Raw genomic sequence first — 15,772 nt, forward strand, 5'->3', positions numbered from 1 at the left:
TCAGCTTGGCTACAGTCTGTCCTATTCATTAAAGCTACATTACTGCCCCTTTCAACATTCTTCTTGACATTATGAATATTCATGAAATCATTTCCCTCTCCATCAACAACTTGCTTCACTTTCTTATTCTTTGAGTAAGCTATTGTTAAAGGAGAATTAGATCACAGAATCAAGGACTCAGCTTCCTATTTTTGACAAAACAGTGCAATAATGCATTAATACATTAGTACACAGACCTACCAGGCGTTGATACATTCTCAGAAGCTTGCATCACTCAGGAACATTTGGGGAGATAGTATCAGTGAACTGGAGCTAAAATATATTAAAGCATAGATGAACATAAGCTCGATTACTTCCCAATATAGGATGACAGGTTTAAGCTGAGAATATTTGGAGGGCTTTAACTTGTGTGCATGGAAACAGACTTGGGTCTGTGTTGCCTTTTTGATTAGGGGATAGAGCATCAGATATTTGCCAACAAAGTATCTTCTACAACATTCCTAAAACTGGACCAAATTCTGTTACTAACAGGACACGGATTAAACTCTGTCACTGCTGTTGATTACATCTGACGAACATGGATTTCTTGAATCCCTGAAGCAGAGACAAGTCTTTGCCTACTTAAAGGTAACCTAAAATATAAAAGGGTTTTTAATGGGCATCGTGGTTTAGTCATTTTCCTGTTTTAAGAATACAAAAAGTTAGGATGAAGAGCTTGTTAGCATCAGATTCTTAATTTCTTCCAGCCAGATTGGAAAAAATTAAGCTTTTTGAATGACAAATTTAAATCGAGCATTGCATTAAAGCATAGGTGGTTGCTTTGATAAGAGTGTCCCTGAGTAATGAATGGCTTTTATAACGAATAGAGGCAAACACATAACAACACACGTATACACAATACCTTCGTTTTTTTAAAAGGTATGGTTGAAGCTACTCGTTTTAATTCTCCATTTGTTTCGATGGCCAGATTTTCAAAATGTCCTCACCAAGACAGCTAGCACAAACGCTGATTCAGAAAGCTTTTTAAGTTTGGCCAGTGGCCACTTGAGTAGTAGGGCTAAACTTCTGACTCCTTTTTAGACTTTCTCACATTTTGTGCACGTGCTCCCATATGCTTCCACTCCAGCTTCCGAGGCTTCCCAGTGAGCGGTACCACTTTTCTTTATGTCTGCTTGAGGCTAAGAAATGAGTCCTTGATTTCAAAAGTGCTTAAATAGGTTGCTGCTGAACTGATTTTTACCTTTTAAGTGCCCTTCTGATAGACTGAAGCATTACTCAGACTTACCAAATAACACAACTCCTAGACATAACAATATTTTATGTACTCAGAAGTCTCAAATCATTAGCTACATTGTACCTTGAACTTAGCGGTCACGATCGTGAATAACAGTTTATGTTCTCTGAGGTCCTGTTTCTCATTATGCACACTGGGAATTAAAATATGTCCCACAGAAATTTTTATTGGAAAAGAAAGAGTTGAGAAGAGACCAATGCTCTGTAAATATATATGGATCATCATTTTTCACTGAATCTCAAAAAACACTGAATTCTGAATGTGGTTTGGTTTGTGATATTAGTATCTTTGAATCAACAGAAAGCTACCTAAAAGAATAGCTTTAGGTAGTTTTTATACTAACTAGGCTAAATCTCCTTGACCTTCTGAGGGCTTGCTCCTGCAGTAAGACCCAAAGGCCTTATTACACTTCAGTAATAAAAAGCATGCACGATTCATTAAGGATAGAGACCAGGCTTTATGTTATATTTATTTATTTTCCAGCTTGTACAAACTGGATGTAGAAGCATAAACATAGTACATTTCTACCATCTTCAACAAAAATATAACCAATATGTACAATTATTGTATTAAAAATACAAAAGGGATACAGACTCCACCAATGTCTTTCTAAAAGACATACAGGTACAAGTAGTATCAAAAGTATGAGGAAATCACCAGTTAATTGTACATTCTGCACTTGACATCACAGAGCGAACTGAGATTAGCAGTCCTATGTTCTACAATTACTTAATGCTTAGATAACGTTTGTGCGACTTGTGGTAGAGCTAGGTTTCTGTCTATCTGCACATGAGGTCCACAGCCTATATAAGAAAACTGGCAAATAATGCCTATTACATGGAAAATTACAAATGCATAATTGACAATGTAATATATAAGCAAGTAGACAAATGCCATGATACAGAAGAGATTTATTAAATAAAGCACTGACATCGTTTTGATGCAGTGAAAAAACACTGCAATTTGACTTTTAAAATTTGAAGCTATTTACGTTTATCTACTGATCAATATGATCAGCTGAATTTAATGGAAAAAAAATCCAAGACCAGCAGTTCCTCACATTTGAGTACTACTCGGATTGGCAGCCTTCACTTTTCCGGAGTCTGTGCAAAAACAACACAAAAATAGAGTGGAGGGGTCATTTCAGTCACTATAGGGTTAATAGCAGCTGTGAGCAGGTGGTTGCTACACGTAGGCCTTCTCTATCTGCAGCGTCCATAAAGCCACTTCCAGGTTAGTCTTTGGTGACTAACCCACCTCGCAAAGGCTGGCATGTCTAATCAGGTTTTTGATCTTTTGTTCCTCTATCACGTTAAAGGCTTGTTTATTCCCTAATGCCAGTTCGGTACAGGGAGGCTGTCTCGAAAGAGCAGTATTAACAGCTGGCGTTAGCTCCAATATCCCAAGCTGCTTTCACTGCAATGCTATCCAGTTACAAACGTTTCTCTTTAAAAATGAAAAAAAAAAAAAAAAAAAAAAAAATCCCTAAAACTAATTTAACAAAAATCAAAGAAATATAACTTAAAAAAACAGGGTTTGCCATCCGTCTCGATGGAGCAGGACACGCCCTCAAATGACACTGTCCTGCATTCCATAAGGCTCAGACACAGGACACAAGAGTCCTTTTTCCCTCCCCTGGCCATGTGCAAACAGTTTTACAGAAGAACCCCACCCACTGGGGAAGGAGTGGATGAGGTGTCTTGGTATCTAAGTAATTGGCTAACATCTTCTACTTCCAGGATAGGGCACTTCACGGGTGAGGCCAGAAGGACACGGGAAGACAGGGTCGCAAGCCAGGTCTTCCCTCTTCTTGGTGTGACCACACCCTGTCCGGCATATTTGGTTTTTTAGAAACCCAGGCTGGCAACCCTACTTAAAGGTTCAAAATAATACTGTGATCATCAAATGGATAGAACATTTACTCTCTGAACACAATCTTTAAATTCATTAAAAAAAAAAAAAAAAAGACATTGTAAACAAGTGGACAAAGCACTGTACTCAAGAGGATTTCATTGTTTTTCTTTGTCTTCTTTGATGGGTTAAAGGCCCCAAGTAGTTCAATGGCTAGCTTTTCTCATTATCCCAATGAGACCAAGTGCTAGGACTGGATTGAAATCTAAAAGGAAGATTTAAAAAAATCCTTCCAGGCATTGAGAAGTGCAGCCAGAGTGAATCATCTTGTTGTGATGATCTTGGAATTGGGAATGATACTGTGTGATGTGGCAGGCAGCAACAGTGGGAGCTCGAAGATTGCTGCACTGTGCATTTCAAGCAACAAAGTCTGAAAAGTGCCAGGGCAATTTCTTCACAGTATTTCACATGCAAAGGGGAAAGGAAGAAGGGGAGAAGAAGCCCCATGCTGCTTTTAAGGCAGGGAAGGAGGCAAACCGGTCCACCATCCTCAGAATGCGAGTTCCACGGCTCCACTGCTAGGGACGTCTTCTTGTGCTCTCCTTTTAGGTGGCTAACTCTGGATCCAGAAAAGCCTGTGCCTCAAACAGCAGATACTTGTTCATCTTCTGCAAACACAATGAGGGAAAAAAAAAAAAAAAGTGAGCAGGCAAGTCATTTCTTTGCTACAGAGAATACATTCACTGATAGGTTAAGTAAAAATACCATAGCTATGTTTTTAGTATAGCTCACTTAACATCTTTTCCCTTTTTTTCTAAGTAATGATTAATACTAAAGTTTTAAAAAAAGTATGTATGATGCATATCTTTAAATATACACAGAAGATATAAATATCGTATGCTTACTGATTGCAAAGTTAATAAACTGCAAATTATGAAGCAGCATGGGACTTTAAATAATATATACACACACATAAATCTAGAAGGATATGTAACAAAATGTTAATAATGGCTATCTGCAAGAGGTAGGACTAGAAGTGATTTTCATTTTTTGTCTTTTACTTTTTTTCCATTATGATTATTTGCATAATAAAACATGTTAAACAAGGGCAGAGGGTGATCTCCGTCACCCTCATTCCAGCATGGCCAGGTAGATTTATAGAAAGGCGGCAAAGAAGCTATAAGTTATGCTTCTTTATCAGACTTTCATTCAGATCTCGTTAAAAGTCCAAATACATTTCCACAGAGAAACTTTGAGAATCAGTAAGAAATCTAGTCAGGTAACACACTTTATTGCAAGTGTCCCCTCGGCAATCTTTGGTATTTCTAAACACGTTCAGGAAGGAACAAACTCTGAACACAAAATGTTCCTTATGTAGGATATGGCTAAAGACGCAGCTGACCAAGGTGTTAAGAAAACAAATGCCCTCGAAAGCTCACAGGCAGAGTAAGTGAACACACTAATGCTATGGTTTTAAGAATGCGTATATATACCATCCTCCTCGGTGGAAAACCCTTGAGACTGATAGGGGGCGAGGCGCGGGTCACACTCATTGGGCTTATGCCACTGCGGTTTGTTCACTGGCCTGCCGCTCGCTGGAGGCCCGTGTGGCTGCTGTGCAGGCGAAGGCCCAGCTGTGTCGGTGGGTCGGGCGACCATCCGAGATCTCTGAAGTGCCACGTTGTAGTCCGGAGGTTTCCTGGCCGGATGGGAATGTCCTTCTGGAAAGTCAGTGATGGGGATTCCAATGTAGCCTGGAGGGGTGGGCGGGGGCTCTCGATACCTGCCCTCCTTCCGCACTGTAGTGAAGACAATGTACCGGTCATTGCAAATTTTGTGGACGATTATTTCATGCCACAAATGTTTACGATAAATTATAAAACTGGGGCGCCTGGGTGGCTCAGTCGGTTAAGCGTCCAACTTCGGCTCAGGTCATGATCTCACGGTCCGTGAGTTCGAGCCCCGCGTCGGGCTCTGTGCTGACAGCTCAGAGCCTGGAGCCTGCTTCGGATTCTGTGTCTCCCTCTCTCTCTGACCCTCCCCCGTTCATGCTCTGTCTCTCTCTGTCTCAAAAATAATAAAACATTAAAAAAAATTTTTTTTAATTATAAAACTAATGAGACAGCAAACACCGTGCAATGACAAATGTGATTTATGTTGTGTGGGGGATATGGCAGGCGAGGAAATGGATGTTAACTGGGCCAAATATTCTCAATGGTTATCACCATGGTAAAAATAACTGGTGAGAGACGTTACTAAACAAACTACTTCAGATCTTGCATTTAACTATAAAATAGTAATAAGGTTAACACTTAACCCTTGGGTTTATTGGAAAGTTTAAGCAAAGAGAAAACATAAAATCCTAGTATTATGCCTGGGAGATATTAGTAGTGCCTGCTAAAAGTTTCCTTCCTCCTTCTCCCCCTACCCTAAGGACAAGGTAAGCTAGTCCATATTACCTGGGCATTTACCCTTGTCAGGCAGAAAATCAATCGTACATTACTTTCAGGTCTTGGACCTCACTTTGGAAAAGAGAATTAAATTTGGAAAAGTCGTGCAAAAATTGACATAAATTTTAAAACTCTAAACTATAAGGTATGTATTTCTTTTAAAGTCCTTTATTAACATTCATGACCTAGAACATGAAATCTGTGAAGCCAAGTAGAATGAGAGTTTTATTTTCTGGAACTTCATAGATTCAGTTATTAGGAATGAAACTCATTCCCGTCTTTGCAATAAAAATTCTAAGTATTAGTTTGTTAAAAGAAAGTGCTTTAAAAATTGCAACCCAAGACAAGGTATTAACTGTTATCCATCCATGACTATTTATATGGCAAAATAACAATTTCCCTATTAATAAATTCCATTCTATATTTATAGAGTCTCTGACTCTGTATCCTGTAATTTATTCCTACACTTCAGTTAGGTAGATGTTGACTATGCCATAGAAAATACAACCTGATAGGAATGGGGGAACATGAGAGACTTCATAAGAGAAACAGCAGCAGCAAAGCAAAAACATCTTTCAAATACTTATAAATTACTATCTAGGCACAGTTCTAAGTGCTTTCCATTGAGTTCCTTTAATCCCCACATCAACCGTATTGATAGAAATTATTAAGCTTGTTTCACAAAGGAAGAAGCAGATATAGGTTAGTACCTTGCCCATATGTCACAAAGTTAGTAAAGTGGCAAACAGGGATTCAACCCCCAATCCGCCAAATTCGTAGCCTATGCTCTTATGCTTTATGCTACTTCTCAGCACCCTCTTCCTTGTTCTACAGTGTGTAGCACATGATTTGTCTGCGTAACAAAAGTCAATGGAAGATTTATATATGCAAAGTGTCAAGTCTAAGTAGAATTCAAGTAACAAAATAGAACTTTTAAAACAGCTCCAATTACGCAAAAAATTCTTCCTTTAGAAAGAATGGGCGTCCTTCTGATACTTTTAGCCTAAAAGGTAAGAAAACATTCCTTAATGATAATCTGCTGATCTTGACTGCTAAAATGTACAGACTGTTTATTATGCTGGAATATATCCGTATGTACCTGACCACAGAACCTGGGCTCTTGACTACTCTTATTTCAAAATCCTGAACATACCGCTAATTTGGAAGCCCCTGACAACAACGGGTGGGTCAAGATGAGGAAAAGAACCATGAACACATAATTTTACTTTTGAGAGGTGAGATCTGACAAAGCTCTCTAATAAGCTTACCAATAAGTCCCTTTGTAGTACTCGACGTCACAGCTATGTGGGCCGGCGTAGCAACAGGTTTGGCTTCTTCTGTGGTCACAGAGGTGATGCTACTGCTTTCGGCTTCAATGGAAACATCTTTTCCACCCCTTCGCTTTATTGTGCCTGTGTCACCTTCTGAGTCTTCTCCCCAGTATCCTGTGGAAGATGCCCAGCTTGCCCGGGATTGGGCTTGTTCAAGACTCTCTCTACTTTGATTTTGCCTGTTGTACTTTGTGCTGTGATCAGAAAACATAAGTTGGTCCATATGGCTACTTGAGGCCCATAAACCTGCAGGATCCCCTGAATAATCAAAGTGAGTGTGCCCAAATGGAAGTGTTTCCCAGCTTCTCTGGTGCTGAATGGTCTGTATATTATCATGTGAGCCACTTGAGCACGACGTCCAGCTCCCACGGCCACTGTCGGCAGCATCGAGTGACGCACGATCCCCTTGGTCTTGGGAAAGTTCCTCTGTGCTTGGGGAAGAAATTACTGTAGCTGTAGCATACAAGCCTCGACTCTCAGACATTGGTGCATAGGACCTACGTGGTTGAAAATGAAAAGGGGAAAAAGTGCAAGATTGTTAATAAATCTATGATGTAAAACCAAAATATGTTTTCTCCCCCCAGAAAGGTGGCTTTGTTTCATCACAGGAAGAGGATAAAAGCACCCCCGAGTTTCATTCTCCTGGCCGGTTCTGCCACATCCAGTTTGCTCACCTTGTCATCACCAATACAGAGGGAAAAGAACAACAACTTGCTTATATATAATAAAGGAACCCTTTCCTTAGAAGGTTAAAGGACGAGTCAACATAATCTGATTTCAGGGAGGCAGCACACACACAGGATCTGGCACATCCTGAAACCAGCCTCTTCCTTTAGCACAGAGCAACTGTATTCCAAGAATAAAGCTAACTTGAAAAGCAGTGCATACAACAAAAATTGCACGGAACTTAATCTAGAAATTGTAAAAATTAGAACTGGGATGGGTGAGCATTTCTTGGGCATTAGGTAAAATAACAGAAATCCACATCCAGAATAAAGGACTAATTTTTAAAGGATGGAAGAAGGAATGTAAAAGAACACTAAAGAAACGCTGCCCACCCTAAGCTGTACTGGTCTGGTTCAATCACAGTCCGCCTTTCCACCCTGCCCACACCGAGGTTTGTCTCCACAATGCTGACAGAATGCCTCTGGCGCCTCTCATCATGCAGCGAGACTGGCACTGAGTCAAAGGAAGAATTGCTGACAATACTGGATCGTGAAGAAATCTCACTGTGACCAGAATCTGAGAAATTATCCACAGTACCACTGGGAGCCAGAGTGTAGCCTGCATGGGAAATAACGACCATATTAATTAGACACCATAGGTTTACAACATAAAACTGAAGCCTACCAAATAGAAGCAAAACCAAAATGCAGGCCAAAGGTACCACCATTGAAGTGAGGGAAAAACCATTTTACTTGTGGAGACTTGGGTGACTGGTAAGGTAAACTTTTACTCAAATGAAATTTAACATGTTTCATGAAAGTTTAAAGAAGAAAAAAAGAAACACTGTTATGTGCACTAGGAAATTTTGCAGAAATCATGGCACTAGTTGACTATTCTTAGCTCCTTTAGGTATAAATACTACTACTATTAGTCTATATAAAAGAAACTAAGAAGAGTAAGTATGATCAAGTTTAAAAGTATTTTTTTAACTGCAAAGTCAGTAATCTTCAATGAAGTTTTTAATTTTTAGAACTTTATAGCAGAGAATATTCAGCTAGAAGTATCTGTCTTACCATTTCAAGTGGACATATAAGAATAATACCTGAAATACCTGAAGAAAATACCTTTGGGTTTTTGCCATTTGTTTTTCAGTATTAATATTATATTGGATGAATTGCAAAGAAGCCAATTGTTTTGAAGGATGTAATGTGCAAAATCTCCAGTTTCTCCCTAGGCCATCACTATGTCTAAAAAGATGTCCTGAAGGACCCTTAACTCTCCTTTGCTGCTAAAAATAATTTTGAAAGCCACAAAGAAAGAGGTGCTTGTCTTGATATTTTTAATGAAAAAATTCAAATCTTCTTTCTCAGTACTCATTTTTTAAACAATATTACTATAGATCTCACATTACTTAAAATACTGGTTTTATATGATTATGTGTATGAGATGCAGATTTTTCAATGCCACTTACCTAATAAAAAAATTAAGTCTAGAACACCTAAATGTTGCTAATTTACCTTCTATAAGTACTTCCCCATCCTTTCAGTAACTTGTTAATTCCTGATTTATTTTTTAAAGGTTGCACAGGTCTTGATAAGATTTAATGCATTCATCTATGAGAAGTCTTTTTTTAGAGGACACTGAAAGTTCTGATGGACAAGATTTATTTTTTTTTATTTAAAAAAAATTTTTTTTTTTTCAACGTTTATTTTTGGGACAGAGAGAGACACAGCATGAACGGGGGAAGGGCAGAGAGAGAGAGGGAGACACAGAATCGGAAACAGGCTCCAGGCTCTGAGCCATCAGCCCAGAGCCCGACGCGGGGCTCGAACCCACGGACCGCGAGATCGTGACCTGGCTGAAGTCGGACGCTTAACCGACTGCGCCACCCAGGCGCCCCTCTGATGGACAAGATTTAAAGCGTTCCCTGAACAGTCCTCTCAAAAAAACACCTCTAGAAAAATAATCACTTGGGTGGAGCACTTGACGTTTAGAGGAATTCTCCCATTTTCCTTAACTAATAATGAGAAAATTCCTCTCTTTCCCACCCCGTCTTTGGTTCTGTAAACCCCACCTATCCCATAGGTCCGTGGAGCATTGTTATTCTTGTTACTGTTCTCACTTCCAAGAGAAGAGGAGGAACTGGTTAAGTCCAACTGCCCGGAGCCAAAAGATCTCAGCTGATTGTCACTGCCACCTAACAACAGGATGAGAAAAGAATTTAGATGTATCCATTTAACAAGGACAGGAGAGACTGATACGCACACAAAATGCATCCATGTCTGAAATATCTAAGAAGTAAAGCTGAAAAGGTATTTGTTATGTCAGTGAAATCTAACAATTTATTCATCTTTTTGGCCTTCCTCTAGAGAAAAATGTCTTAGCCATTTATTACTGGTTTATACCCATTCAGTTAAAGGGTAGAAAGAGAAAGGAACCTGGAGGGTTATTCAGCAAAAAATTACTATTATTTTAATATAAGAAAGCATCAACATAAAGAAGTGAGTTTGCCTAAAATTTAATCTCTTTGAAAATAAAATAGCAACAAAAAAAAAGATAATCAAGACCCGTGTTAATACAATGAAAAAATAAATCAGGAAGATATTAGTTTTCTTATGTTTTTAAAGCTTTCTACTCTGCAATTAATGTTATATAATTATATTTAGTTAGAACACCTTTTACTATAAAAATTATTTCCACACTTACAATCAATAAAAACCATATATATATGTTTTAAATGGCATTATGTAGTTTAACACTATTTACTATTAAGAAATACGAAAATTCTTCCAAATTTATAAACCAGGGGGGGTGGGGCGGGGGGGAATCCATTGGGCATTATATAGGACATCATTTTAAATGACCCGAACATCAAAAATGACGTGATATAGGGGCGCCTGGGTGGCGCAGTCGGTTAAGCGTCCGACTTCAGCCAGGTCACGATCTCGCGGTCCGGGAGCTCGCGGTCCGGGAGTTCGAGCCCCGCGTCGGGCTCTGGGCTGATGGCTCAGAGCCTGGAGCCTGTTTCCGATTCTGTGTCTCCCTCTCTCTTTGCCCCTCCCCCATTCATGCTCTGTCTCTCTCTGTCCCAAAAATAAATAAACATTGAAAAAAAAAAAAATTTTTTAAAAAAAAATGACGTGATATATAAATCTGGAATTTATTGCAGCTGAAATGTATAGATTGCTATAAAGGAAAACAGTAAGTAATTTAGTTCTACCTTTCCTTGGAGAACTCTGTGGAGAAGTGGGAGGAGAAGAAAGCTGGGAAGATGCGTTTGATATAGTGTCTTCTGCTTGTTTTTTATGACGCTCCAGACTTCCTTCTTCAGACAAAGAAAGAATTTTCTTTAAAGCTTGTGGAGAGTATATGCCTATAAAAGAAAGAAAGAAATATGTATTTTCATGAGTAAAAAGGAATCACATGAATAAAATCTTTTTGGATGATTTAATATTACATTTAGTTTCAACCTACTTGTAATATCATCATGGTATAAACAGTAAGCTTACAGAAGGCACACAGTACCTGAAATGTGTTCTGACTGGTATCTGCTGGAGTGCTAGAAATAGACTGCTTTTGATATTTTACTTTAGATTCTAAATCTTAATCAACATTCATTCAACAATATGTTGACATCAGACAACAATGAAGAAAAAAAAGTGAACAATTTGAAAATATTAGAATTTAGGACAAAAGTGATCAGCTAAGAATATTTATTATTAGAATTCAAGGCTGAGTATTTTGGGGAACTCAAACAGGTATTTTGGTATTACTGGGTGTGTTGGCTCAGGAGAAGTGGGAATGATGGGAGAAAACTAACGAGCCAAGAGCTAACCAGAGGTAGTAAGAAAAGTGAATAAAAACGTTCTAGGGAATTCCATGAAGTTAATATTCGATCAAATAAGTAGATGCAAGAAAAGCAGAAGTAGACCCATGGAAGTGCCCTGTGTCACAGAAACCACAGGAGACGATTTCAGAAGGGAGTGATCTAGTGCCAAGAGAAGGATCAAGAAGGATGAGGGTAGAAGAAAAAGGATTACATATCTCAATATAAGGTAATTTCCCCCCCCCAAGAAATATTTTTAGAAATGGGGGAGTCACATTAAAATAGTATACAAAGCCTCTAGTATTCTTATGAGGCACTCTCAATTGCCTTATTTCTGAACGACAAAGAAATACTTGGAAATACCTGGAAATACCTGACACTGCCTCAGTCAATGCTAGTTTTAATGTTCTTAGACTTACCAGGATCCATTAAAAAGGAGGCAGTGAAATTTAACACAGATTTAAGCCTTCATTTCACCTCATGTAAACATCTGATCTTGTTTTAATACAGTTAAAGACCACTTTTAAAGCAATATTTATGTATATACATGCTGATATACACAACATGCATGAAAATGTTAGCTACACTAAAGCTGTACGAATAAATAGTTGTGATTTGGGAAAAAATTCCAAGGCCAGCATTATGCAGAGATTAAAAAAGTGCTTTATATTCAGGCACACCTACCCATTTGGCTAAAAAGTTGTATTTAAGTAAAAGAAAGACTGACAAACTTCCATATAAGAAGGTCAGGTTAAAAGAGGAAATAGAAGTCAGGTTGCAGGGGATTTAGGAAGATATGAATATTAATAAGATGACAGACAAAGAAACCTGTAATTCAGTTTGTGATAGGGAGAGTAATACAAATACAAATACAAATACAAATCAAAGGGGAAATGTCAAGCAAAGATATTCTTTTGTCACTCTTCCCCAAATTCAACAAATGGCATATATGCTGACCAGGAAGAAAGAGCCAAAGATAAAGTATACGAAGGACCTACTGGAAGACTCTTGCCCACCTCATAAGGACAGGGTGTCCCTGGGTAGGAATAGCTCAGTGACCAATACCCTATTTTATCTAAGTAAACTGTACCACAAGGTTTTTTTTTTCCCCCTTTTATTAACATTGTTTCCTTTCACATAAGTGTACAAAAAAGAACCCATACATTTTATGAAATATAACTTTGTTGTACTATTTACATAAAGGAACAAAACTAATAGATATATACTAACACTCCCATTTCACACGCCCTCCCCTCCCAATAACAAATGAGCATGATTCAAGGAGACACTCTATAGAATAAACAGTAAACAGTCCCTTCCACTGGTAACAGTAAAATTTAACTTTCTGAACATTAATGTTTTATTAAGAGGTAACAATCAAATAGAGACTCAAGTATATTAGAGTTATTCAAGATAAGGATTTTTTCCTAATCTGAAAAACATGACACCAAATAGCCTCAAAAGAGGATATGATTTGAATCACCTACCAAAAGGTGGGAGATCCTTTACGGGTACTTTCTTTCGCGAGGGATAAAGGGACACAGCAGGAACCTGCAGTCCTTGGTTGATTTTATGTGGTGGCGGTGGCTGTTGGGGCTGTGGCTGTGCTTGTGCTTTCTGTTGCGACCCTGCCCTTGGAGCCACTGGGGAGGTCTCAGACTTGACCGGCTTTTTGTCACCAGGATTCTTAGGCACTGTTAATTGTTTGGTTTAAAAACAGAACAAGAAATTTCAGAAGTTAGTAGCTATATACAAGTTCAGAACTGCATAAGCATTTTCTACACTTTAGAACACGAAAATGTGTATCATGTCTTTTTCCTGTTATCCACATAAAGGGCAGAAATGGGGGTGGGAGGGAACCCTAGTTACAGAAAATAATATAGGCCTGACAGGACAAAGATACTTACTTTATGAAACCAGCTGTCGCAAATGATGATTATACTATTAAATACCACATTAAAAATAAAAGTAGAAAAATGTGGAGAGTTCAATATGCTGTGTGTATGTATATAAAAAGCAGAAATCTATGATAAAATCTACAACAGGAAAATTATTAGGATTACTTTTCAAAATGGAGCTCAAAATCCCTTGACATGTATGAGCTCAGTTTTTATTTAATAAATGGTATTAACTGTAATCTTTTCACTCTTAAATTCTCTCCTATGGGTAAAATTATCTATGTTGGCCAATAGCAACCAATACAGCTTGAATATTAGACTGATTATATAATTCCATGGCATATAGAAGACAATCTGAATAGGACAATTAAAAATGCTGTATGTATAATGTATTAACATTCAAAACAACTCAATGACACAGATGTACTTCCTCCATTTACACGTAAAGAAGCTAAGGATTAGGGAGCTCAAGTTAGTTGCCTAACGGGACGTTGCTATCTGGAGAAACAAACAGGATTTCAACTCAAACCAATCTGACTCCAGAGGACAAGCTCTTCGGCGTCCTGGGAAAATCTAGTAACTTGAATCTTCTCAACTCATCTAACATTTAAATTCTATCAAGGGTATCTTCAAACCTGTCCATAAAAGACCCGAAAGTGTCCTAAATGGAAAATGCCTCAATCTTACACGAATGTAGATGCAAACAAGCAGAAAACTGCCCCTATTTCTAGCCTGGTCAGATTTTGGAAGGCTGGGAAACTCCACGTTAGGCTGCATTTTGGTACCCTGCAGCAGAACCACTGCTTCCTGTGCCAGGCCAACTTCCTGCCGGCGCTGTCAGGCTGACGGTATAAAAGGTAGCAAGTGCACCTAGTCACAGACCCCTCTGACGAGGCAGGCCCTTCACCACTCTCGCCTCTCAGGTTGCCCATCACTTTGGAAGTATCTTTGCGAGACAACAAAGACACAACGGAAACAGCCGTCCCCCTAAGTCTCTGTGGTCACCATGCCCAAGCCAAGTGAGTTGGACGGGAGGCCTGGCCTAGGCCAGTACTGCATGGGATCAACGGCAGCATTCAAGGGAGGGGCTAGTATGTTGCCAGGATGCTACTGCCCCCTCGGCGCTAAGCCCCACTTGTCGCCACCCATACCACTGCTCAGGAAACAAATCTGCATTTCAGATTCTGCAGCCGCTTTAAGGAAAAACTCACATGTGTTGGTTGCTGGCTCACACTGCAGTGATAAGGTCTGCAGACTCTCCTCATCCATTTCTAGCTCCAAATTGGACAGGTACTGCTTGACTTTTCGAGCCATTTGGGCATCTTCGTAAAGCTTTTTGGCATTGAGAAAGGAACTACGACGTACCCGCTTTTTATGACCACCTGTCTGAGCAACGTCTAGCACTGTTGCATTTGTACTACCCTGGCTGAGAGACCTGGAAGATGAAAAGGCAGATATGCAGCTCACTCTACCATGGGGTTCCTTTATCTATTTGAAACATGCCAAGACTTACACAAGTATTCTGCGTTCAAAAGATCACATGCCTCATTCTGGTAAGTAAACTGTTACAAGGAAATATAGACTAATACAGATTAAATTTTCTTAAGTTAAAAAAGAATCATACGTACATACATATATATATGTTTCTAGTCCAACTCGGAAATTCTGCTTTTCTCATCTATAGAGCATTCAAGGCAGTTCTTTCATAGAAGCCAGCAAATACTGATTATATATAGGAGCTCATGCAATACACAGTTAAAAATCATTGAGATTTACATGAAATTTACTTTTCCTAAAGAGGATATTTTACATAAATTTAAATAAAATTAGCTACACTGTTCACAATCGTTTTCTTTTTCCTTGAGTGAAAGAGTTTTTAAAGTAATATGGGTCAATCTGTTAATAAAATGATCATGCAATTGTAAACATATATATATATATAGAAACTAGCACATGAATTGTTAAGAATTATGTTTAAAAAGTATCGGTTTATAGAATGAAAACAGTAGTTAGTTGAGCTGTAAAAACTGTAGTTTTAACACCTTGGGGCACTTTTTACATTATATATATTTACTTAAATATCTGTGCAATAGTATTTAAATTGCACAGTTTTTCCTTTTAATGTTCTTCCTCCCGTAACCCCGCATTAGGCTTTCTCCATTTCCAAGTACACAAATCATATTAAAATAAAATCTTTTTGAAGACTGAGAAGTATGCCTGGCCTACAGTTCCCCAGAACAATCATCAACCACTTCACAGCTCTCATGGATCATGACCTCAAAAACAAAAGCCCCAACAGATTAAACGTGAAGTCAGCAAGAGGGTTAAGAGAAAATGCAAAGCATCAGAAAATACAGCAGGTAAGAAAACAATGCAATGAGCAGAATAAGAATTGTGTGTGGGTTTGCAAGGTCTCCACCACTTACCCCAAACTCCTCCATTTCTTCTTCCTGTAA

General features: G+C 38.6%; 1 protein-coding gene across 20 annotated transcripts in view; it reads right to left on the bottom strand.

The window, feature by feature from the left end:
* Positions 1-1,750: 1,750 nt before the first annotated feature.
* Positions 1,751-15,772, bottom strand: part of RAPGEF2 (Rap guanine nucleotide exchange factor 2) — a 249,298-nt gene continuing 235,276 nt past the window's right edge. For 10 of the 20 annotated variants that reach the window (XM_045464217.1, XM_045464203.1, XM_045464195.1 and 7 more), the window contains 9 exons: positions 15,743-15,766; positions 14,528-14,751; positions 12,906-13,112; positions 10,813-10,965; positions 9,667-9,789; positions 7,985-8,210; positions 6,864-7,423; positions 4,639-4,944; positions 1,751-3,813 (listed from right to left, as the gene is read on the bottom strand). In XM_045464217.1, coding sequence (XP_045320173.1) covers positions 3,788-3,813; positions 4,639-4,944; positions 6,864-7,423; positions 7,985-8,210; positions 9,667-9,789; positions 10,813-10,965; positions 12,906-13,112; positions 14,528-14,751; positions 15,743-15,766 — 1,849 coding nt within the window. In that variant the 3' untranslated portion in view covers positions 1,751-3,787. The remainder of the gene's footprint in view (positions 3,814-4,638; positions 4,945-6,863; positions 7,424-7,984; positions 8,211-9,666; positions 9,790-10,812; positions 10,966-12,905; positions 13,113-14,527; positions 14,752-15,742; positions 15,767-15,772) is intronic. The other 10 variants (XM_045464265.1, XM_045464261.1, XM_045464255.1 and 7 more) reach the window with 4 other exon arrangements.

This window comes from Leopardus geoffroyi, chromosome B1, assembly GCF_018350155.1.
Source record: "Leopardus geoffroyi isolate Oge1 chromosome B1, O.geoffroyi_Oge1_pat1.0, whole genome shotgun sequence".
In the NCBI taxonomy this organism is placed as follows: Eukaryota; Metazoa; Chordata; class Mammalia; order Carnivora; family Felidae; genus Leopardus; species Leopardus geoffroyi.